The 25713-nt window shown below is 37.8% G+C and overlaps 1 protein-coding gene across 39 annotated transcripts in view; it reads left to right on the top strand.

The window, feature by feature from the left end:
• The window catches only part of TTN (titin), a 244262-nt gene that overhangs the window by 119616 nt on the left and 98933 nt on the right, over positions 1–25713 (top strand). For 32 of the 39 annotated variants that reach the window (XM_054210417.1, XM_054210392.1, XM_054210385.1 and 29 more), the window contains 30 exons: positions 1095–1175; positions 1425–1505; positions 1791–1874; positions 2196–2318; positions 8043–8153; positions 8507–8632; positions 8897–8980; positions 9938–10021; positions 11092–11175; positions 11435–11545; positions 11721–12005; positions 12241–12339; positions 12601–12684; positions 13342–13425; positions 13906–14001; positions 14525–14599; positions 15523–15603; positions 16767–16871; positions 17378–17455; positions 17839–17892; positions 18105–18188; positions 22154–22204; positions 22283–22678; positions 22872–23147; positions 23380–23655; positions 23807–23946; positions 24429–24555; positions 24642–24905; positions 25008–25274; positions 25408–25671. In XM_054210417.1, coding sequence (XP_054066392.1) covers positions 1095–1175; positions 1425–1505; positions 1791–1874; positions 2196–2318; positions 8043–8153; positions 8507–8632; positions 8897–8980; positions 9938–10021; positions 11092–11175; positions 11435–11545; positions 11721–12005; positions 12241–12339; positions 12601–12684; positions 13342–13425; positions 13906–14001; positions 14525–14599; positions 15523–15603; positions 16767–16871; positions 17378–17455; positions 17839–17892; positions 18105–18188; positions 22154–22204; positions 22283–22678; positions 22872–23147; positions 23380–23655; positions 23807–23946; positions 24429–24555; positions 24642–24905; positions 25008–25274; positions 25408–25671 — 4155 coding nt within the window. The remainder of the gene's footprint in view (positions 1–1094; positions 1176–1424; positions 1506–1790; positions 1875–2195; positions 2319–8042; positions 8154–8506; positions 8633–8896; positions 8981–9937; positions 10022–11091; positions 11176–11434; positions 11546–11720; positions 12006–12240; positions 12340–12600; positions 12685–13341; positions 13426–13905; positions 14002–14524; positions 14600–15522; positions 15604–16766; positions 16872–17377; positions 17456–17838; positions 17893–18104; positions 18189–22153; positions 22205–22282; positions 22679–22871; positions 23148–23379; positions 23656–23806; positions 23947–24428; positions 24556–24641; positions 24906–25007; positions 25275–25407; positions 25672–25713) is intronic. The other 7 variants (XM_054210384.1, XM_054210389.1, XM_054210395.1 and 4 more) reach the window with 7 other exon arrangements.

Here is a 25713-nt window from a genome sequence, read left to right as displayed (position 1 = left end):
ACTACAGATAACTAAAATTTGGAAGAGAAAAAAACCTCTGCCTTGATTGTGCAGGTTAAGTTTTTTGACATTTTGTTTGTGTTGTCCAATTACTTCTATTTTGTGTGCCCACGGTTCTATATATACTACTATTTTGAAAATTCTTCTTTTTGAATCAGAGCTATAATCAGTGTACCAATGTGTTAGAAATACTGATGATGGCTGGGCAGAGAAGAGATTGATACTTGAGAACCATAGCAGAAATCTTAAAGAGAAAACAGGGCTTCTGTGATCCGAAATACTCCTGAGTGACAGTGAAAATTTAGCCCCCCAAAAAAGTTTCATAATTTCAAAGTACAGAATAAGTGATGCAGATATCTAACACAGGAGAAAACCCTCCATGTACAGATGAAAAATTGATACCAAGAAGTGATTGTGCGTAGAAGAATGTGACAGGGAATGCAGAATGCACAATGGCACCCTTAGTCAAATGGAGATCCAGGAGGTGGTTGAATAAAATGGAAAAATAATGTAATGTAGGAGGCAAAGAAACTCCAAAAAAACTCTGAGGTGTTTCCTCACACTTTGCAGGGACATAAAAAAACCTTAAGACTTATTAACATGTCAGATCAATGGCTCCATTAAGAAACTTCCCTGTTTTGCAATTTCTACTGAAAAGCTTTGAACTTAGCTGTAAAATGCCATATAATACCTGAAAATAATCTCTTTCCTTAAAATGCCTGAAGCAGCCAAGGAAGTAGTTGTAGAAGAGAAAGTCAAAGTTGCTGTTCCTAAAAAGCCTGACGTACCACCAGCTAAAGGCACTTGTCATTAATAAAGCTATGGCAATAATTTGTATTACTTTCGCTGATAAGACCTTTTTGATACTATTTCCCCATCTTTCTATCTTATAACTGGGATTTTCGTATTTCATTTTTGGGAGCAGCCTCTTTACTCCTCTCAAATGACTCTCGATCTAGATTGAGAGCAAAAAGGTAAAGGGTGTTATGTTTAATTGATGTTACCTGGTGTCATTTTGTTTGTTTCTTTTTCCACTTTACTGCTATTTAAATTTCTTCAAATTCTTAGTATTAACATAATTATTAATCTTAAAGTGCCGGAAGTGCCCAAGAAAGTCCCAGATGAGAAAATACCAGTTGCGGAGCCTAAAAAACCTGAAGTTCCACCAGCTAAAGGTACTGTTCATTAAGAAAAAAATAATAGAATCAAAAACATCACTCTTTTATTGTTTAACACTATAAAAGACAGTACCCAAGATGTCTGTTAGAATTTTCTTCTGTTGTCAAAGATTTTTCAAGTGAAAAAGTGTGTTGTGTGAAAAAAATAGATTTTGGTAATTAGTGTTCCCAATAATACTGTTCTGTTGCTATGCTTTAATGTTCTTTATTAAATTCTTATAGTAAAAGTTATTAATATTTTTCAAGTGCCTGAGGTACCAAAGAAAGCGGTCCAAGAAGAGGTTTCAGTTAAAGTACCAAAGAAACCAGAACCTCCAACAACTAAAGGTAACTGCTGTACATAATTAATGAAAGAAAATCCCTTCATTGTCTAGGGTACCATTTTAACATATTGGTAATTAACTTTTACCATAAATGTCTATAAAATGTTTTTGTTGTTTAAGTTTTTGCATCTGTACCTCAGAGAGACATCAGAGAGAATTTCTGTTAATATTCACATCCAAACCCACTGATGCTTTTGATGTGCCTGAGTTTTACTTCTTCTTAATGTCTTAATGCTGCAGACATTATATTTGAATTTCATAAAATTAAAATTAATTACTTCCTTTAAAGTGCCTGAAGTGCCCAAGAAAGTGGTTTCAGAAGAAAAAGTACACATTGAAGTTCCTAAAAAACCAGAACCTCCACCGCCTAAAGGTACATGTTCAGTACTGATAAAATTGCCCAGAAATTTTAGTCTGTTTCTCTAAAAATGATCTTTTTAAAGTTTGTGTAATCCTCTTTTTTTTTATATTCTAATATTTATAAATGGTACAGACTGTGTTATCTTCTTCATTTTTGAATAGCTCCTAGTAAGCAACAGTGACTATTAATAGTCAAGACAAAAAAACCCACAGATGATTTAAGGGGTATTTTTTTTCTGATGCTGTTTGATAATTTTCACCTTGGAGCTACTGTCACCTTTTTAATTCCTATTCTTCAAATTCCTGAAATTAAAACAAATAAATATCTTTAAAGAACCTGAGGTGCCGAAGAAAGTTGTTCCAGAAAAGAAAATACCTGTGCCTAAAGAACCAGAACCTGTGGTTGTCCCAGAACCAAAGGCTGCACCTGAAGAACCAGAACCTCTACCAGAGCAAGGTAAATCTCAACACTAATAAAATAACAAAAGTAATATTTTTCTTCTTTTCTTTAACACTGTGATTTTCCAGGCCTTCTGTTTTCTGAGATTCTAAATTATACTTGTTCTATGTATCTGCATATGTGTGTGAAACAGATGTACATGGGTCTTTTTGAAGAATAGTGACACATCTTGGATGTCTGAATTGTCTCTATTTTATACTTCAATTCTTCTTACTATTTTGGATTTTTCTTACTATTCTACCCACTTGGGTTCATGAAAACAACCACAACTAATATCTTTAAAGTGATATAGTAGAAGACAAGAAAGTACCCATTCTATTAGCTAAGAGCAGAAGATATCAATGTACTTGAAATGCCAGAAGCTCTACCAAGAAAAACTAGATGCCATCACTGCTAATTATTGAGTCTTCAGCTTATTACCTGCAATGTTATTAATATCTTTTGTCCTGTCCTTTCTGTTTATAATTATCATGGATTTTACTTGTAGCTTAAGTTATACTATCAATGCACGTGTGCACTTGCACATGGGGACATGAGGCTTTAGGGGGCAGGGCGTGTGCGTACAGTTGAGAGAAAAGGGAGAAAAGCCAAATGTGGTATATTCATTCTTAAAAAGGCCAACATAAATAATTGATACCTGATATGTATTTAATGTTTTCATTGTAATTGTGGGTTTACGTTTTATGATTCACTTAAATTTGGTATGATTGTCTGTGCAGTTGTTAAATTTAGAACTAATATCTTTTATGTACATAAAGTGGCCAAGACAACTTTCCCAGAAAAGAAAGTACCTCTTCCAGTTTCCCGAAAACCAAAGCCCATTGCAGGACTCCCAACACCAAAGCCTCAAGAGGTAGAACCTCAAGAACTGGAACCTATTAAAGTGGCCCAAACACAGAAGCTTGTTGTGGCAACCCAAACAATAGAGCGTGTTGTGGCATCTGAGGAGCCCGAGACTGTTTTGGCATCCCAAAAAACAGAATCTGTTGTGATATCCCAAAAAACAGAGCGTGTTGTGTTGTCTGAGAAACTAGAGTTTGTTGTGGTACCTGAGGAACCCAAGACTGATGTGGCATCCCAAAAACTAAAGCATGGTGTGATGCCCCCAAAACAAAAGCCTGTTGTGGAACCGCGAAAAACAGAGCATGTTGTAGTGCCTGAGAAACCAGAGTTTGTTGTGGTACCTGAGGAACCTAAGCTTGATGTGCCACCCCAAAAGCTAAAGCATGGCGTGATGCCCTCAAAACAAAAGCCTATTGTGGAACCCCAAAAACCAGAGCCATTCATGGCCCCCAAGGAACCTGAGCTCACTGTGGTGCCTGAGGAGTCAGAGAGAGTTTCATCAACGCAAAAATCAGAGCGTGTTATGGTGCCCCCCAAAACAAAACCTCTTTTGCCACCCCAAAAAACAGAGCTCATTGTAGCACCTGAAGAAACAGAGGTTGTTGCAGATTTCCAAAAATCAATGACTACTGCAGTGTCCAGAAAATCGAAGCCTGTTGTGGCACCACGCAAGCCAGAACCTGTGGTGGTGCCTGAGGAACCAGAACCAATTTTAGCACCCCAAAAACTAGAGCCTTCTACGGCACTTCAAAAACCAAAGCCTGAAGTGGCATCCAAAGAACTGGAGCCTGTTCTGGCACCTGAGGAACGACCACAAGCCAAGCTGGACGAAAAGCAAGACAGTGTTGCTATACCCAAAAAGAGAGCAGCTCTACGGTCTAAAGGTACCTCTTATGAATAGGATCTCTTTTTCTTCTTTTGAGTATACTATGTTTCACTGCTCGTTTTAAAGCTTAATACACATAACTAAATGATACTAATATCTTTAAAGAGCCTGCAATGCCCAAAAAGGCTGTCCCAGAAGAGAAAATTCCTGTAGCTGTTCCTGAAAAATCAGAACCTCCATCAGCCAGAGGTACATGTTATCATGAATGCAAGATAAACACATCTAATCTTCTTCTCTTAAGTATTATCTTAACCTCTTTTGTCCTGTCTGTCATTTTGAATTTAAGGTTTTGAATGATGCTTGCTAAACAAACTGCACTGAGTGTGAGTGCATGCCAAATTGTTACTTCAGAACATTTCTGTTGTCCTCTGTGTTTCAGTCTCTGTGCTTATGTTCAGTTGTATTGTAACTGTAAAATGAAATACACTAATATCTTTGAAGTGCCTGAGATGCCTGAGATGGCTGTCCCAGAGGAGAAAGAGCCCATTGCTGTACCTAAAAAACCAGGAGCTCCACTTGTTAAAGGTACATACCACCATGACTATCATCATAAGGAAGGGTTTTGGGTTTTTTTAAATTAATCTTATTTTAAATCAATTTTTCACTGCATAATCTGATATCTAAAATGTGAGAGAGATGTACCAAATATGAATTGCTGTGCAGGGGCATCAGATGTATCCTCAACTAAAACCATCCAAACTTTTGTTGTACTGGTTTTTTGGCATATTCAAAAAGTTTAGGAGGTAAGATTTGATTTCATAAGATATAGCAATAAATAAAGCAGGTATGATCATAGAATCATAGAATTGCGTAGGTTGGAAGGGACCTTTGATGAACTCCTGTCTACCAATAAATGCCAAAACTTTATGGATTCTAATGAGAGAATGGATGCATAAACTGTTGTTCACATTATTGGTAGAGATGGTTTAGTACATGGCTTAGTGGGACTTGGCGGTGTTAGATTTATGTTTGGACTCGATGATCTTAAAGGTCTTTTCCAACCTAAATGATTCTATGATTCTATGAGAAAGGATGAAATAATTAGAAACTGAAGGTTTCAGCAGAGACTAGCGATTTCTGTACATGCAGCAAAATAATTGCAAATGTCTGCACGCACCTGTCTTGCCATGGGTACCATCATGGAGCAGAATCATTTTTTTAAACCGTTAATTATAATTGGCCTGTGTTTTGGTCATACATGAACATTCTCCATTCTGTGATTTGCGAAGTTATTACATTGTATGAATAGCACCGAAGACCTGTAAAGCTCTTGTGAACAACTAATTCACTGAGCATTGTAAGAGGTATTTATTTTCTCAGATAATTCAGGATGAGACATTTTATAATTGAAATATTAAAAAATTACATAAAATACTCTAAAACTGTACATACCGTAGATTGATGCAGTGCTGCATCATTTCATTTTCGTTAGAAAGTCCCAAGTACTGGCCAGAGAAGTAAATATTCCCTCTGACACCAGATTCTCTCCATCTGAAATACAATGACATTCCTCAAGTGAAATACCACCTCACAGTGATGATATTTAAAACATTTAAATAATTTAAATTAATAGAACAGGAAACAGTTATAAGCAACATCTAGTGATTAGAATGGAAGCCAGAGCTCTTACAGGAAAGAATGTGCGAAGTGAAAAAAAGAGAAGAAACATTCAAAGACAGAAAAAGAAAGGTGAAGTCTACTTGAAGAACAAAAATAGTCATAATACCCAAGTGACAAGTAAAAAGATGACAGTGACTGCCAAAACCAGCACAGAACACACAGTCATTTACGATACATGACTGATACTTAAATACAGTGGGATTCCATAAATAAATCTCCAATCAGTTGTTACGAAGAGGGCATATGTTTTCTACATTTCCACCTTGACTCTGAAACTAAACACAGAATTCCCATCCTCTCTGTGATATATTTGACACCCTGGTCATTCCACGTGTTTGAAGCAAAGCGTAACTGGTGACTGACTGTAACCACAGCACTTTCTCAAAGAAGACTGCATGCATTTACTATTGATTGTCTTACTGTTTCATATACAAAACTAAAATATACTAATATCTTTGAAGTGCCCAAGGTGCCCAAGAAAGGTGTTCTGGAAGAGCCCACACCTGTTACTGCGCCAAAAAAGCCAGAACTTAAACCAGTTCGAGGTACCTGTCACCATGTACATCAGCCTGAATGAGACTGTTTCTTACTGTCTTACGTGTTCCTTCTGACGTCTGTTATCCTGTCCATTTGTGATTACCTGAAATTTCTATGTTCTGTGCTGTGTATAAATTCTAATCTTAGAATGGCAAATACATAGGGAACTTGAGAGACTCTCCCAATCTCCTTCATATGTGTTCAGAATCTAAAATTCTATATACCAAAACTGATAAGATACATGGAAAAGAGCATTTTACTTTGCATTTTTAATGTAATGTCTGTCATTATAATTTTACCAAGAATCTCAGGTAACATAAAGGGGTTTTTTGCCCAAAGTATTTTTCTGTAACCACTACCAAATGGCAACCCTGTCCCATTGCGTGGTAGCGACAACCAGACACAGTCATGACACAGCAATATTTAAAAAAAACAAAAAAGACAAACTGATCATTTCAGAGAGGATGAGGAGAAAAGCCGGGTTCAATGGACTGTGAAGGAACCAAAGTTGCTATGGGAAAAGAAGTCCCAAAGTAAAAAGAGGGATGTACCTAGATACGACAGTAGTATTTTAAGACTATGTGATCTGTGCCTAGATCCAAAATAACAGGTATGCCAAACTTGTTAGTAAGTGCAGTGCTTATTCAAATGCATGGTAGATCAGAATGGTCTTCATTCTGTGGTCTAATTTCATGTAAGAAAAACATATGACTGTAGTCATACAAGTTGATGTAACTTTTTTCCAACCATAAGTTCATGGGGACTCAAGAAAGTGGGTTCTGCAAATCTGCAATTGAACTACACATAGTTATTAGGGACAAGACCACCAGAGCGTCTGTATGTGTGCAGAACAGTTCTGCATCACATGAAGAACGAGAGCAAGGAAACTTGTTCACTCTGCAGGTAGCCCTTTTACCCTCTCCAAATGCAATTTCTAGATATAGGATTGTAGAAGCCCTGAAAGCTCACTAAGTCAAAAACTCGCACATACTTATACTGCGAACGAGCTGAAAAACCAGAACAGAAATGGGGAAAAGGAATAGTAATGATGATGGGATTGCTGTTCCTCACGCTGTCACTGCCCACGCTGCTGAATGCAAAACACCAGCAGATTTATGAGGAATGGTGACAGATAAGATACGGACAGGGGTTGCTCCCAGGGAAAAGTCAGATCCCAGCGGGGCTGAGAATGACAGTCCCTCCTCCCAGGGAGGGAAGGCTGCTGAGGACAGAGCGGGTATATCCTAATGCATCCGTCACCCTCGAGCTGTACCTGACCATAGTCAACAGCTTTCTCGCAGAACCCGTGTGGCCTCACCACTCTGTGTTTTTGCCCGTGTGTGGTTTTGTGTGTATGTGAGTGAGAGAGACAGACACGGGTTGATACCGTGAGACCAGTTGGGTTGCTTTCATGAGCGCATCTCTAGCTTACGTTTCGTTGTTCATCTTCCTGTTTAATGTATAAAACTGACTGTTACTAATATCTTTGAAGTCCCTGAGGTGCCCAGGAAGGCTACTCGTGAGGAAAGAGTACCTGTGGCCATTGCCAAAGCACCAGAGCTTCCAGCACCCAGAGGTACCTGTCTTCACAGATTACTTAACAAAGAAGATACTTAATCATCTTCTCTTAAGCGTTGTCCTGCCCTTTCTTGGCCTGTCTCTGTTTCCTGTCTGAGATTCTCAGGGTTGTGCATGCTGGGTAAACGGTGCTGCACGCGCGTGGGAGGTTTTGAGCTGGCGGTCGTGATCTTCTGTGTCTGTGTTGCCCTGGTTTTTGTTCCTCCTTGGCACGTGTTTTCACCAGTGTAAAATGAAACGCACTAATATCTTTGAAGTGCCCGAGGTGCCTGAGGCAGAGGTCCCAGAAGAGGAAGAGGAGGAGGAAGCACCCGAAGAGGTGGCACCAGTTGCAGAGCCTGGAGAGCCAGAAGCTCCTCCAGCTGAAGGTATACGGTGGTGTTCTGAAAGAGCCTGCCGTGCCCTCTGGGTTGCTGCGGTGCTGAGTGCCCTCTGCCCCCCTGCCTTCTGTGGGGAGGGGGCGAGAGAGGCATTTGGTCCTCTTATGTCTGTGTGTGCCCGCACGTGCCTTCAGGAGAGGGGGTGGCTCGTGAGCCACCACGTGCTCACAAGCCCATACTTTGGCTCTTTGCTGCGAGTAGTCCCCCTGAAGGAAGAGTGGTTGTCTGAAGAGTACTCCCCGGTAGTCTGTCAAGGGTTTCCTTTCCTGCTTTGCTGCTTGCCATTTGGCTTTTTGATGACCTTTAGCTCGGTCAAGTAAAAGGAGCTAATATCTTTAAAGTGCCTGAGGTGGCCGAGGAGGAAGAGCCAGAAGAGGAGGTGCCAGTGGTCGTTCCCCCAAAGCCTGTGGCTGTGCCCAAGAAGCCTGTGGCTGTGCCAATGAAACCAGAAGCTCCACAAGCTAAAGGTATATCTTCTGGGGAAAGTTACTTTTTTATTTTACTATATTGATTAATATTTTCATTTATTATCCCTTCTTTTGTATACGATTTGTTACGTGTCCTCTACCCCTTGCCTCTGCTGTGCCTGTCTTTGCATATGTGACTAACCAACCAGTCTCTAGATAAATGTTATGGTGTTAAAAATATCTAAAGTCTTTGATTTTGTCATAAGGTTATGATCTTTTATGTTTTTTTAACTGTGAAATTAAGAGGAAATAATATCTTTAAAGTGCTGAAGGTGTCCAAGAAAGCTGTCCCGCAAGAAAAAACGCCTGTTGCTGTACCCAAAAAACCAGAACCACCAACAGTCAAAGGTACATGTCATTACTGTACTATCATCATTAGAAAGAAACATTATGCTCTTCTGTATTTAAGTTGAAATAATTTTTCTGGTCATGACCTATCAGAGATAGCTGCATAAAAAACGCGAAGTGCAATACGGAGTGTCAAAAACATGACGGAAAAACTAGATTCAATTCCTTGAAAAATATCTGCAGCTTTCTGAACTTTTTGTAAACTTTAAGAACAAACATTTACTGAATGCTTAGTTTAAACAGAATAATGTGTTGTTCTGAAGAAAAGCCTGCAAATAATTCCTCAGTTTAAAGAATATAGAGTTGCATCCCTGGCTATTCTAATAGACGGTATTGCTGGATGGCAGCAGCAATATCAGTTCTCCACAACTTTAAAAGTAACTTAATGCCAGTGTACGTGAGGTAGATTTGCTACCAAAAGATTGGGTATGTCTGACGACGATCTTGTTAGTACATGAAAAAGTCATTAATACAATCCAAAAGAAAGGAGACAAAGTTTATATTTCTGTAAAAAATAGAATCTACAAGGCAAGAACTGTGAGAAACTGAAAATGAAGTGAAGGTGTAAAGAATGGAAATAATTGATATCAAAAACATGGGAGTGATAAATCAAATGTTACTTTTCTAAAATAATTATGTTACAATGACAAAGTAGTCATGAATGATACATGACTGATAATCAAATACAGTAAGATTCCATAAATAAGTCTCTGATCAGCTGTTTACAAAGAGGGCATACATTTTCTACATTTTAATCTTGACTCATAATTCCCATCTCCTCTGTGATATATTTGACACCCTGGTCATTCCACGTGTTTGAAGCAAAGCGTAACTGGTGACTGACTGTAACCACAGCACTTTCTCAAAGAAGACTGCATGCATGTACTATTGATTGTCTTACTGTTTCATATACATCTGTAGTGCCCACAAAACTAAAATATACTAATATCTTTGAAGTGCCCAAGGTGCCCAAGAAAGGTGTTCTGGAAGAGCCCACACCTGTTACTGCGCCAAAAAAGCCAGAACTTAAACCAGTTCGAGGTACCTGTCACCATGTACATCAGCCTGAATGAGACTGTTTCTTACTGTCTTACGTGTTCCTTCTGACATCTGTTATCCTGTCCATTTGTGATTACCTGAAATTTCTGCATTCTGTGCTGTGTATCAGTTAGGAATTCAATTATCTAGTATTTTGTATAAACAACCCAAATGATATTTTGAATTTACTGTTTTGTTTGCATATTTTGAATTAGCAGATACTAAAAGGTTACAATTTAAAACTTGAGCATAGGTTTTTCCGATTACTGCCAAATTTTGTAATCTTCAGTTGACACAGTGAACATCTCCATGACTCTTTCACAGTCTCAGTTAGTTTATATGATAGACATGAATCTTTCAAAACGAAAAATCCATTTTTACTCAGAAATGCACATGTGAGGGCAGTAAGAAGTGACGGCATATCAAGCGGTAATAGAAAATGCTGATAATTTAAGAGTTTATAATGAAGAAGAAATGTTTATCAAAACCGCTGTACCACACAGGCTGTGGACATTGTCACAATGAAGGGAAAATTGAGGCAAGAAAGCTAAATAGGATAAGAAAATAAGCCAATAAAAAGAAAAGCATAAAGAAAGAATGGTAATGTAGAAGGACCAAAGCAGGGACAAAGGAGAAGTACTGAGTTCCTCACGCTGTCACTGCCCACGCTGCTGAATGCAAAACACCAGCAGATTTATGAGGAATGGTGACAGATAAGATACGGACAGGGGTTGCTCCCAGGGAAAAGTCAGATCCCAGCGGGGCTGAGAATGACAGTCCCTCCTCCCAGGGAGGGAAGGCTGCTGAGGACAGAGCGGGTATATCCTAATGCATCCGTCACCCTCGAGCTGTACCTGACCATAGTCAACAGCTTTCTCGCAGAACCCGTGTGGCCTCACCACTCTGTGTTTTTGCCCGTGTGTGGTTTTGTGTGTATGTGAGTGAGAGAGACAGACACGGGTTGATACCGTGAGACCAGTTGGGTTGCTTTCATGAGCGCATCTCTAGCTTACATTTCGTTGTTCATCTTCCTGTTTAATGTATAAAACTGACTGTTACTAATATCTTTGAAGTCCCTGAGGTGCCCAGGAAGGCTACTCGTGAGGAAAGAGTACCTGTGGCCATTGCCAAAGCACCAGAGCTTCCAGCACCCAGAGGTACCTGTCTTCACAGATTACTTAACAAAGAAGATACTTAATCATCTTCTCTTAAGCGTTGTCCTGCCCTCTCTTGGCCTGTCTCTGTTTCCTGTCTGAGATTCTCAGGGTTGTGCATGCTGGGTAAACGGTGCTGCACGCGCGCGGGAGGTTTTGAGCTGGCGGTCGTGATCTTCTGTGTCTGTGTTGCCCTGGTTTTTGTTCCTCCTTGGCACGTGTTTTCACCAGTGTAAAATGAAACGCACTAATATCTTTGAAGTGCCCGAGGTGCCTGAGGCAGAGGTCCCAGAAGAGGAAGAGGAGGAGGAAGCACCCGAAGAGGTGGCACCGGTTGCAGAGCCTGGAGAGCCAGAAGCTCCTCCAGCTGAAGGTATACGGTGGTGTTCTGAAAGAGCCTGCCGTGCCCTCTGGGTTGCTGCGGTGCTGAGTGCCCTCTGCCCCCCTGCCTTCTGCGGGGAGGGGGCGAGAGAGGCATTTGGTCCTCTTATGTCTGTGTGTGCCTGACCTTTGGCTCGGTTAAGTAAAAGGAGCTAATATCTTTAAAGTGCCTGAGGTGGCCGAGGAGGAAGAACCAGAAGAGGAGGTGCAAGTGATTGTTCCCCCAAAGCCTGTGGCTGTGCCCAAGAAGCCTGTGGCTGTGGTCGAGAAACCTGTGGCAGTACCAAAGAAGCCTGTGGCTGTGCCCAAGAAACCAGAGCCTGTGGTCGAGAAACCTGTGGCAGTACCAAAGAAGCCTGTGGCTGTGCCCAAGAAACCAGAGCCTGTGGCTGTGCCAAAAATTCCTGAGCCTGTGCCTGTCCTTAAAAAACCTAAAGTTCCTTCAGTTAAAGGTACATGCATCAGCGACTGCACCTCTCCTTTTCCCTGTTCTCTGAATGCTTTTTCCCTTTTTTCATTGATGTACACAGTGCTTAGGTATCTGAGTGAATAATCTGTCACTTGTAATCTTCTTCATGTTTTAAATGCCTTACTCTTTTTAGTCGTTGCACTTTTCACTGCATGCCGTTGTATGTATGTACGTATCTTAATGTTCACAAAAATGAAAATTTACTAATATCTTTAAAGCACCTGAAGTGCCAGAGAGAACTGTCCGAGAAGAGAAAGTGTCTCTTACAACACCTAAAAAGCCAGAATTTAAAAAGCCAGAGCTTCCTCCAGCCAAAGGTATATATTGCCAGGAGGCACCTCCTGAGAAGAAATGTTTTCTGTTCTTTTCTTTTTTCTTTGTTCGTAAGTGAGTCTATAAAATGTGGCAGTTGTATGTAGACTACCTTGGGAAAGACTGTTTGGAGTATAGTCAGTCTTTTGTGATTATGGCCACTGTTACTCACTGTGATTTTCTGTGTGTTAGGTGTCTTTGTCTTTTTTATGTTTCCTATGTTCATTTATATACATGAAAATAAAAGGAACTAATATTTTTTAAAGTGTCTGAGGTGCCCGAGAAACCTGTCCCAGAGGAGGAAGTACCTGTTGCTGTTCCTAAAATACCTGAACCACTCCCAAGTGAAGGTATATGCCATCATAGCTGTTACTGTAAGGACAATCCTTTGTCCTGTTCTTCCAAACAAAAGCATTAAAATAGACATTATCCTTTTTCCCCCATTGTAATGTTTGTAAATTGTTCTGTTCATATTTTAGATGATACCAGTCTGTGTTTCTTGTATCTACTATTTTATTTTCATATTTGGAAATAAAATATCACTTTCAGAATTAAATATTTTCAAGTCACATATGCTCCTTAACAGGATGTTCCTCACAAATTCTGTCTCTTTTTAATATAATAATCAATTCCCACTAAATTTGAATCTCTCAAAACCTATATTTTATAATAGTTTATATTGCTATTATATTCTTAAATGACTTGAGAGAGTTGAAGTTTTTATTCTTTCCAGTTACAAAGACTCATCCACAAATTTAATGTTTAGTTAATATTGCACAAATAAAAAATGTTGTCCTTCAGACCACCCTGATTCATTTTACATACAAAGAGAGTAGTTTTTCAAAAGCATGCATTAACTGCAAAGGTAATAGATACTGAGTGATTACTTATCCTAACATGTATTTGTCTGTGTCTACCGAGTAGCTTTCTTTTTAGTGATACATAATTGTTCATGTGAAACAATCTTATAATTGGGAACTTACACCAGTTATCAATATTCTTTAAAGAATATGAAATCGTAAAGGAGATTGAGTCTGAAGAAGCAGAAGAAATTCCAGTTGCAGAAGTAGAGGAAGCTTTACCAGTTGAAGGTATACAAAGTACCTACCTAGAGGCTGCCGGACACCTTTCTTTCATTACTGTGCAGTTGGTCTTTTTCTCTGTCATTCTTCGCACACGTGCCTGTATGTTGTAGGTCTCTGCATCATTCTTCCTCTGTTACTATGTTTTGGAAATGAGTTCTAATCTCTTAATTCCAGATACAACATACAGATTTTTTTTTTAAATGCTTTCATTTTGTTTCTTGTCAATGAGAGTCTTCCTGTCATTTGGTTTCCCACCTTTGTTCTTGTGTTATTAACATGCTTTCTTAAGTCATCTTGGGTATTTGTACTGTGTGCATGCTGCAAAGCAATAGCCTAAGCCTTTTTCATGCTCCCTTTTAATTCAATGAGATTTTTTCACTGGCTTCACTGGAAATGGAAAATGACTGTCTTTACATTTGTAAATTACTCTTCACGTAACTACTGTGGTAGTAAATGTATAGTAAATCTACCTAATGTTATTTAAAGCGCCGGAACCTGAAAAGAAGATCCCTGAAAAACGAAAACCACGACCACCTACTCCACCAAAAGAAGATATTAAAATGGCAAAAGAACTACTTAAAGGTATAATCATCTGAAGCCACAATTAACAGTGGGAACTCAAACATATAATCCATTTAAATTATACTGATGAATCTTGAAAAGCATGCTTTAAAACATATCACTTTGGATCATTTTTTTCTTTTCTAATTTACTATTGCTCTAATAGTGCGCCTTACTAACACTCAATCCCTCATGAATTTTTACCAGTGTATACCAAGTCAGTTTACATGGATTCTTTTAAATAGTTACAGAAAAAAACCAATTTATTTAAAAAAAAATCTTAACCAAGTTAACACATTCTTCTATCCTTAACATAATTCTTCTCTCTTTAACATGTTCTTATAAATGAAACGTATCCCCAGCAGGTTCCTACAGATCATCTGACTTCTTCTAATCAGTTAGTCAGCCAGAATCTTAGCTTTGTAGCTCTTTTCTTTCTATTATGTCAATTGTATTAGTCAGTTGTTTGGATTTTTTTAAAAAATTCTTCTCTTTTTTGAATCTAATTATGTGTATGGTAAAATTCAAATAATTTTCTTTAAAGCTCCTGAATCAAGGAAGAAAGTCGTGGCTGCAAAACCTGTTGAGCCTCCAAAATTGGAACCCCCACCGGCTAAAGGTACCTAGCTAATAAAAGAATCTTATTGAAATTAAGCCTCTCATAGCTGAAAGTTGTAGTTCTCAGTATCTTCTTCTTCTTTAATTTGCTCAGAAATATCAAAAAGCTGTCTGTGTTAGATTATGCTCAACAGTGGACTCAAGTCTTGGATTTATATGTTCATGTTATATTTGTGTCCACTTTAATGTCCCATCATGCAATTCATGAGATGCAAGAGACGGAATCACAGAAGAGTGAAAGAGTTTTTATGAGTTTTGTCACTGGGGTAGATGATCATTTTGGTTCTCTTCTTAGGGAGAAATAAAAAATAATATACTGTTTAAATACATATAGCATTGTTCAAACGTACTTGGTTTATTATTTGTCTGAAATGTAATTCATTTCTGTGAGACAACACTTTCCAGAGATGGAGATGAATATTGAATTGAGCAAGCCGCTTGGCAAGTACTGCCTGATATTTTTCATATATACTGGAGCTTAAGACAAGCTAAGTAGCTAACCAGTGAACATCTCTTCTTAATTCTGTTCCAAGTTTAGAAATTAAATTTAGGAACATCATAGATAGACAGTTCAGATTAACAGATATGTAACATAAGCCTGTGATGAGGGAGGGAAAGGAGATAAAAATGTTACTGTGGTAACTGTCTTTGAATACATAACCTTTATGGTTTTGTCAAACCATACTTCTCTTTTGTTGATTTGGATGAAAATTTCCTCTTATGCGTAAGCCTAGAAGAAGACTGTATGCAAATAATATTGAAAGAGTATTAAAATTATTTACTTCAATCTCAGTAGTTTTACTTTTACTTTAATATTCAGTAGTGGACCAGCATTTGATCTGTGTGTTTGTAATGGTTAGTTGTTAGTTAGCTCTTACTACTGTTATGAACCCATAATAAAATCTTGAATTATATTCTTTTAAGTGCCTGGACTTGTAAAGAAACCTCGCAGAGTAATTCCTGAAGTTACTCCTCCACCAAAAGAAGAAGTTGTTTTGAAAAGAGGTATAATAACTTGATTCTGTTTCAAAAAACCCAGCATATCAACATTGTTCAGTATATTCCCCTAAGTAACATTGTTTTATGTGTGTTATGGGCAATTACACAAACAATGTCTTTTTCTTGGGAAAAGACTTTATAGTTGCAGGAATTAAGTGGGAATACCCTGAAAATCCATCAGATCCAAAGGATCTGTGATGAAAAGAGAGCAGAACACTGAAAATCTGGTTCCCTATAACTCTCTTCTGTTTTCTTATTCTCTGTAAAGTCCTTACTAGAGTTGACAGTTTTACACTATGTTCAGCTTCTGGATCCCTAAATATTTTCCTGTGACAGTGTAAATGTCATTAAAGTCACATATGTAGCATGTGTATTCTCTTTTATGGTTTACTTAGAAGTACTTCGCAGATTGTAGGACCCCGTGGTACTATCCGATATCAGTCTCCTTTCCTGCAAAGTCTGGAACCTTCTGAATCACTTCATGCTCAATTATTGCTTAGAAAATGGAAGCACTAATTTCAGTTCTCTTTAAAATACCACAGAGGGATGATTCATGCCCATGTACCTTGAAGCTGACCTTCAAATTTCAGACAACATAATAAAATGCAGATATTCAGTTTTTCAGATGACCGTATCATTAGATATCCAAGACTCATATCTGACAGGACAAAAATAAGTGAAATAAGTAAAATGAAAAACAGACATTGTATAAATTTAAACTCTCCAAATATAACACTTGCAGATTCAGTCTTGTTCTCTCACTGAAGTTGAGTTTAATCCTGCAATTTTTCCCCTGAAAATCACGTGTAACTGCAGTTTTTAATGCATAATTATGTATCATAAGTCATCATTTAAATATGATAAGAAATTCATGATAAAATATTATAAGAAATTTTATTCTATCATAGACAGTTAACATTGACATCTTTCCTCTCAGACACACTGCTGTTAATATAAGCATCTTTTTGCTCTGGATGACTTTGAATTTTAAATGCTTTCAGAATAGTATCTTGAATAGTTACACAAAATCTTCCATTAATATTGAACTACATATTTTACATTCCGGTTTCTTCATGATTGTTGATATATTTTCAATCTTTTACCTTGTTCACAGTCTTATTCTTTTGTTTACCTGTGCCTTAAAAAATTAAATTATTTTTCTTTTGAAGTTCTTAAAAAGAAATCAGAAGAGGAAGAACCTAAACCAGAAAAAGAACCTAAACCAGAAGTTAAACCAGTACCTACACCAGTAGAAAAAATTAAGAAACCTGAAGGTACTAGATTGCATTCAAATTTATCTGGTAAAGTATAATTAAAAAAAAAAAAATCCCACTTTTAAGTAGTATTCTCTTAAATTCATGAATGAAAGTGAGATTTTAAGAGATGATTAACCTAATTATGTAAATTAAAGCTTTGCTGAAAGCACAGCCAAATTTGACATCCACATTTGGGTCTGAATTCTGCATTTTGGGATTGTTTCTCAGTCTTCACTGTGTATAGAAGAGAACTTTACAAATATTTTAGAATAATGATGAAAATATAACTACAGGGAAACAAGCATTCTTTTAGTTAATGTTTTGCAAATATTTGTCTTTTGTCCATTTAGTGTTTCTAATTTATTCAAATCTCACTCTTAAAAATACATATTCCTAAACTTTATGAACATCTGAAACTGTTTATGACTAAAAAGAATTAAAATTTTAAATATATTTGAGAAAATTGTATTTGGGGATTCAAGGTGTTTCATTCTATCTTACAAAATAAAAATAATATTTTAAAGTCCCAGAAGTTCCGAAGAAGAAAACTGAGATACCGGTCATTAAAAAAGAGGAGAAACATGTGCCTGAACCACCAAAAGGTATAGACGTGTGGTGTTCTTTTTCCTTATTGCAGCAACTAAATGATATTCTTTGCTGAGTATCGTGCTGTCTTAACCTAATGCATTACTATCATCCAGTCTGTCCATGACTATTGTGTCATGATTAACCACTTTGCATTCTTCTGGATTTCTTGTCGCCTTTAATTCTTCAGTGCTTGAAAAATTTATCTTTTTTGCATCATATCTTGCTTTACAAGTGTTCATCTCCAGTTAATTTCTTGCTTTCTGGCTAAATAAAATATAAAAAATAAATTCTGTCTTTGATTAACTCTCTCTGTATTACTGCTTCTAACTTTAATGTTCAGTGGGATTACAAAACATGTAAATTAACTTATTTGTAATTGTTGTGTTTGGAATGACAGAACCTAAGCAAGCAGCCATCCCAGCTCCTGTGCCTGAACCTAAACCTGCAGTGGGTAAGAAATGTTTAGTTATGAATACTGGTGCAGCCTTTCTTGTGTATCTAGTATTTTCCATTCAGAGATTTCTGGCTAAAAGGACATTAACCAAATGTCTTTAATATTGCTAAGACTGGAACTGTCATACAATCTACAGAACATCAAACTTAAACCAAAATTATTTATTAGAACAAATATATGAGAACTCTTTTTTTTTTTTTTTTTTACAGCTCTGAAATCTCCAAAACCAGCAGCAGAACCAGCAACAGCTGTTACTACTCCAGTGACAGTTCCCGTGGTTGGAAAGAAAGCAGGTATTTATGTTTATTCAATGTTATTTAGGGTTTTTCTCTCTGAGATACCTAAATACCTTCAGAATAAAGAGAATGAAGAGCTGTACAATCCTATAACTCATTCATTAGAGGAAGATTTGAGGTCCTATTCAAGGATCTTGTTATTTTAGGTACTATCACCTAATCTAAAAGACAAGTGTCTCTGATACACCATTGGGATGAATCTGTGCTCTTGTTTCTGGATGGTGATATGTGTGCCTTTATTTATTGTCCTACTATGAAGTTTGTGTATTCTGTTGATTCCTTGGTGTTGTTTATGTTCTGGTGTATGTCTTGTGAACTCTTCTTGTATTTCTGTATAGCAAAAGAAAGGTTACATGTGTTTCTAAATAATTCGTCTGTTGTTTAGTTTTCTGCTTTTTATTTGTTATTGAACTCCTGAGGAAAAGTGACAGTGGTGTTGAAGAACTAGAGTATGGCTACCCTCATTTGATGTGCTTAGGACTCTGGATCATACCCTGCTGTGAAAAAAGAACTGTGAAGAAACCAGTCCATCTGAAGCGCTCTGAGCCTGAGGTCCATCAGTAGAGCTGATGTACATGTTGCTCGCCCATTGTTCAAAGGGCCTCATGTTACAGTAGAGCTCAGATCTTGGGGCACTTGAGAACCTTAATCATGAATGTCTCTTCGCCATTGATTTGGTGATGTAGCCAGGCCTGCAGTGGCATAACCAACCCATTTTATGTAGGTGACCAGATAGGCCTTAGAAAGCTGTCATTTTCTGCTACTTTTAACCTGGATTGGATTTAAATTGGCAGACTGGTGGGATAATGCTCTGTACCATGACAGTGGTTTACTTGGCTCTTCTGTACTGTTTGGCTGTGCCATTCTTACCTGTCTTTTGTTTTGTGATTGTGTTGTCAGTTTTCTGTTGTGTGGAGAAAAGGTGTTCTATGTTCATTTTATTTCAGGTATAGCTGGAAATTTTGTCTTAAAATATATTGTTCCTGATGCTTATTCTTATGGATTTTTAACTCTCTAAATTACCTGTGAAACCTTTGTAGCTGCAGAAAAGCCTGATGCACCATCTGTACTAAAGCATAGAGATAAAATGCCCCCAGTGGAAGAAGAAAAGCCTGAATCAATTGTGTTAAAGAAGATTTCGGTTGAGAAACGCTTGCCTGTAGAAGAAAGAGTAAGTCCTAAGCAGACAGTTCTGGACATTCAGACAGTAGAGCCACTTGAGTTTAAAGTATCACTGGAAACAGCTGATGGAATACTGAAGCCAGAGGGAGATGAGCAGGAGAAAGTAGCTCTTAAATATTTTATCTTGTCTCCTGAAGAAGAGGAGCCAGAAATGACACCTATACTTTCAAGAAAGACTACCCTTGCAGGTGAGAAAACAGAAGTTACAATAGATCACGTTACTTATGCAACGGATGAACCACGGCTATCTGATGAGGAATTGAAATTGGTTTCTATAGCATCTGAACATGCGGAAAGAGATTCTGGAGAAGAAAAGGGGGATGAAATTAAATCGGTTGTTCATAGGGCAGGTGCTGTAGAGAAAATCTCAGACAAGTTTAGTGTTCTTCACGAAGAAAAGATTCGCGGGCATGAAAAAGAAGAGGTAATTGAGTCAACTTATGTACCTAAACATATACCCAGAGAGCCATATGAGTTAAGGGACCGGAAGAGACTTCTAGGAAAAGAGGCAAAATCAAAAATCAGTCTGCAACCTGAAGAATTTCCCATTAAGGATGACACTTCATTTGTAAAGGATATCACAGAGGCAGGAATAGCTGAAACTCCTCTGCTTAGAAGTGTGGAAGAGAGAGGAGATTTTACTCTAGAGAAATCTGAAGTTCCTCTTGGAGAATTCATGAAGGAGCACGACATAAAAAATAAAACTCAATGGATTAGGAAGTCTGGTACCACAGTAGCTGAAATTCCTATAGATAAGATTCTTAATAAAGAAGCAAAGAAACTGGAAATTATTCAAGATGATGAGAAAGATGAGAATCTGGACTTTACAACAGCTGAACAGCATTCCTTAGACTTGTCTGAGGAGGCTGAACCGGCATTGAGAAAAGATGTTGTCTTAGAACACCCCACTGAAGATGAGGACGTTCCCAGAGACAAAGCTTACATAACCTTTAAACCGTCTGCTCTTAAGCCAGAAGTAGTAGAAAGGAAGGCAAGACAAAAATGTTCTGCAGAAGAAGTTGTTCATTATAAGGAGGGTTCAGGACAATTGTTGACTGAGAAAGCACTCCTAAATGATAAAAAAACAGGCAAAAAGGTCATACCAGAGAAGCAAGAGAAAAGTACTTTCAGCACTCACTTGAAAAAAGATAAAATAAGGCAGTCAGATGCCCCTGAAAAGCTGCCCGTGGAAAAAGAAGAATTTGATACAGTGATTACAGGAGAAGGAATGGAAGGTGAAGTTTCCATAGGAGAACATGAAAAAGGAGTCAAAGATGAAAATGTTGACAGATCTGAGTCAGTAAAGAAAGTTCCTATTCATCCACCAGGGAGTCAAGACAAAAAACAATTTCAAGAAGTTTGTACCATTCAGGACGAATGTAAAGAAACTCCATCTCTCAAAAGCAGCAAAGAAAAAACTGAAGAAAAGAAATCTTCTTTGACTGTGGAAGAAGTGAAGCCTTCAGAAAAAGAACTTCCAGTGACAGAAGGTACATCAGATGAAAAAACATCAGCTAAACGTGGCATTGGAAAAAGCACATCTGTTACCATGAAAAAAGGGAAGGGAAAACTTTCAGACAAAATACCATCAAGCAAAGGAATCCCAACAAACGGAGAAGTTACTTACTCCTCAAACATAGGTAAGATAGTAAGTCCCAAGAAAGCAGAAGGAGAGAAAGAATATCAGAAATCAGAACCTGCTCACATGATTGAGCAGGCCAGCAGACTTTTGAGTGATAACAGGAATTTGGATGCACCTGGAGAATCACGTGAAGTTCTGGACGTTCCTGCAAAATCTCACACAAAACGAGGTGAGGAAGACTGCTGCCAAATTCTTCCACGAAGTGCTTGTACTATTTGCTTCAGGAGAATACAGTTTGCCATTGTGATGTTTGTTTTCATTCTTTAACACAGTTCACACTTCCATCTAGTCTGTCAGCTGGCTGTACTGGCATTCAGCCACTCTTGACATGTTTGTCTTACCTGTCTGTACATACATCTGTGTGAACAATGTTCATTGTCTTAATCTCACACTTTCATAAGACTGCATAAATCATGTTGTGTGCCATTGTCTTCTCAGAAAAACTCACACATTTTTCTAGTATTCATTTTTCCATCCACTGCAATAAAAATCTGTCCTACATTTCATTCATTTCATTCTCCCATTAAGAGTAGCTTTTATATTTTCTTTCACAAAATGATGGTGAGAAGCAGCATAGCATGGGAAATATTTTCAAAAGTCTGAGATGATTCATCACAAGTTGGTCAACTAACAGAACATCCCTCACTTGTAAGAGTATCACATTGCCCTGAAACATGGATTTAATTTATACAGCTTATATTTTTGTTGTCTACATAAGTAAAAGTGTGTGGTTTTTTCTAAAAAAAACCTCATATAATTTGTAACAGGTACTTAAGCGATTTTGGTTGACAGGTGGGTATTGATCAAGGGCCTAATTATGAGTAAAGTGTCAGGGAATGGCAGAATTTACAAAATAATGGGCAGGACAATAAACTGAGGAAGTAGGAGCTTCTAAGTTGCCTTTCACTCCACGCTGCTGAACATCTGTCTTTCCCATGCTTCAAGATATTGAACTTACCATTGAGATATAGACAGTATAAGTTGTATAAATATATACGTATGTTTATATCTTCCTCACCTTTTATTTATATATAGCTAAAGGAAGAGAAAATTTGATTTGTAAAAGAAATGTTTGTCTAAATTTTAGTACGTATGTATATTTAACTACATTCCTAATAATATTGCTGTTCTACTTCAGAGGCCAAGACACCGAAAGAAGAAACTCCAAAGGGTATCAGTCCAGTCAAAGGTAGGTTACTACAAGTCAATACCTACAAGCAAAAGCAATAAATAAGGATTAGTTTATTCATTTCAATCTGAATTACAGCCAAGAAGACACCTTCACCGGCAGATGCAGAAAGAAGGAAACTCAGACCGGGCAGTGGTGGTGAAAAACCTCCTGAAGAGCCTCCGTTCACTTACCAACTCAAGGCTGTACCACTGAAGTTTGTGAAGGAGATGAAAGATATAGTTCTAACAGAAGCTGAGTCTGTTGGGTCTTCTGCAATCTTTGAAGTCCTTATTTCACCATCCACTGCAATTACCAGCTGGATGAAAGATGGAAGTAACATCCGAGAGAGCCCAAAACACAAGTTTATTGCTGATGGCAAAGATAGGAAGCTACATATCATTGATGTCCAGCTGTCAGATGCTGGTGAATATACTTGTGTATTACGACTGGGGAACAAAGAGAAGACCTCTACAGCCAAACTCATTGTTGAAGGTATTCCCTGTTTCATGTTTATCAATAATTAAAAGGCTAGCTACTCCTCAAGCTAGAAGTACTGGTACTTCATGAATTTACGTGGTTGGTAGATGAAGCTTTTTGTCTCCATCAATCACTACACATATTGATTTAATATGTAAGGCACTTCTGCATATAAATGAGACAAATAAAAATGTCGTGTTTCCCACAGAACTCCCAGTGAAGTTTGTGAAAACTCTTGAAGAAGAAGTCACTGTGGTTAAAGGCCAGCCACTGTACTTGACCTGTGAGCTAAACAAAGAAAGAAATGTGATCTGGAGGAAGGATGGGAAGATCATCAAAGACAAGCCTGGGAAATTTGCTCTGGGCATTATTGGTTTGTCACATTCCCTCACGATCACGGATTCAGATGATGCTGATGCTGGCACTTACACGGTTACTGTGGAAGACTCTGAGCTATCATGCTCGTCTTGTGTTAAGGTAGTAGGTAAGCAATCAAAATCGTGTCCTCCTTTCTCTGTAGGATATTTGGTCTGTTTTAAGATTAGGAAAGATTTTCATCATAGTATTACAATATAAATGGACAGATAAGGTTTGTACAGCTATTAAAAGCTTGTTGTAATACAAAATCTGTTAGTTTTATTTCTTCTATTTATGACCCATCTCCTTATAGTAAAATTCTGCTAAGGTATATTTTTATGTAACTTTTTGTCACGCAGAAGTGATAAGAGACTGGTTAGTAAAACCCATAAGAGACCAGCATGTGAAACCAAAAGGAACAGCTACTTTCAGCTGTGACATTGTCAAGGATACACCAAACATTAAATGGTTTAAAGGAGATGAGGAAATCCCTGCAGAGCCAACTGACAAGACAGAAATCTTGAAAGAAGGAAAGAAAATTTTCCTGAAAGTTAAGAATGCTGGCCCTGATGATATTGGGGAATATTCAGTGGAAATTGAAGGTCGCAGATACCCAGCTAAACTGACCCTTGGTGGTAAGAAAGTTTTTATTTGTATTATATTTAATCAGCTCATAGGCCAGTGTTCAAAAACCTCTAAACAAACAAACAAAAAGGTAACCTGAATTATTATGAAGCTCTGTCGAAACTTGACCTAATTATGTATGTGTTCATTTGTTCATTCTAGAACGTGAAGTTGAACTTCTGAAGCCATTAGAGGATGTTACGGTTTATGAAAAAGAAACAGCAAACTTTGATACAGAAATATCTGAGGATGATGTTCCTGGTGAATGGAAGCTGAAAGGAGAAGTCCTGAGACCCTCACCTGTAAGCTTGCTTGAATTTTGCAACGCAATTTATTTAATTTTAAACACTGTGAAGAGGTTCCCTTCAATCTTTTTGGTAATATCTTTGCAGTTCTGTCATTGCTACTCAGTCCAGAAAGTAGAAAGGCTAAGCATTATGGTGATTAAAAAAACACTGGTTCTCTAAGTGAGAATTTTATGCTATAAAAGGTAAATTTTGAAGGGCTTCATTTTCTCGAACAATTACAGCACATTATTCAGACAATAATAAAAATATCCTACATACATTGCTAGGAATGATGCTGACATTTGAAAGTGTGGAATGGTGAAGAAATGCACTCCGTTGTTTTATTATTGAGTAAAAGTGTTAACTTTCCTTGAAAAGCAATTTAATCTTTCCAGATGTCTCTTTACTGTGTATAAAATCTTGATAGAATCCCTTTATTAAATATACCTAGCAGTAAGGCATAGGCATTTTATTTACCAAGTCTGTCATCTCTCCAGACATGTGAAATCAAAGCTGAAGGAGGAAAACGCTTCCTAACCTTGCACAAAGTCAAGTTAGACCAAGCTGGTGAAGTCCTTTACCAGGCACTTAATGCAGTTACTACAGCTATCCTGACAGTGAAAGGTATGATGCACCATGGAGTATGGTATCAACTTAAACAGAGTTCACATGGAGCACATTACAAATGATGTGTTCTGTTTCTCTTCCAGAAATTGAACTGGACTTTGCTGTGCCCCTAAAAGATGTTACTGTCCCTGAGAGGCGCCAAGCAAGATTTGAATGTGTCCTTACCAGAGAAGCCAATGTTATATGGTCTAAGGGCACTGATATACTCAAGATTGGAGAAAAATTTGACATCATTGCAGATGGAAAGAAGCATATTCTTGTAATCAATGATTCTCAGTTTGATGATGAGGGAGAATACACTGCTGAAGTTGATGGCAAGAAGAGCACAGCAAGACTGTTTGTGGAAGGCAAGCATCTTCTTATGAACAAACATCAAAAATGAATAAGGAATGTGTTTTGTAGAACCACATTAGCCTTTTTCTGATGGTATTTATGTGTCTACATTACAGGTGTGAGGCTGAAGTTCATCTCACCTCTACAGGATCAAACAGTAAAAGAAGGGGAAACAGCTCACTTCCAGTTTGAGCTTTCTCATGAAGACATGCCAGTGAAATGGTACAAAAATGACAAGAGGCTCCACACGAGCAGAACAGTTTTTATGACTTCAGAAGGCAAAGTTCATAAACTAGAAATGAGAGAAGTAACACTTGATGATATCTCCGAAATAAAGGCCGTAGTCAAGGACTTGAACACGCAAGCACACCTCAAAGTCTTAGGTAATTACATAATTTGAAATATGCTATATAATATGTATAAACAATTTTTATAAGTACAAAGTGACAAAACAGTGATGTTTTAGTACATTTATATTACTAATTTACCATTTCATATCCACCATGCCTTTTGTAGAGGCCGATCCATATTTCACTGTGAAATTACAAGACTACAGTGCTGTGGAGAAAGATGATATTACTCTGGAGTGTGAACTTAGCAAAGATGTGCCAGTAAAATGGTACAAAGATGGTGAAGAGCTAGTAGCTTCCAACAGAATTTCCATAAAAACGGATGGCTTGCGCCGTATCCTGAAAATCAAGAAATCTGCAGAGAGTGATAAGGGTGTTTATGAGTGTGACTGTGGAACTGACAAGACAAGTGCTAATGTCAGCGTTGAGCGTAAGTTACCATGCCTTGGCTTAGGAAAAGTACTGAAACCTT

Source organism: Rissa tridactyla, chromosome 7 (assembly GCF_028500815.1).
Source record: "Rissa tridactyla isolate bRisTri1 chromosome 7, bRisTri1.patW.cur.20221130, whole genome shotgun sequence".
Classification (NCBI taxonomy): domain Eukaryota; kingdom Metazoa; phylum Chordata; class Aves; order Charadriiformes; family Laridae; genus Rissa; species Rissa tridactyla.
This window is presented reverse-complemented; position numbering and strand designations above follow the sequence as displayed.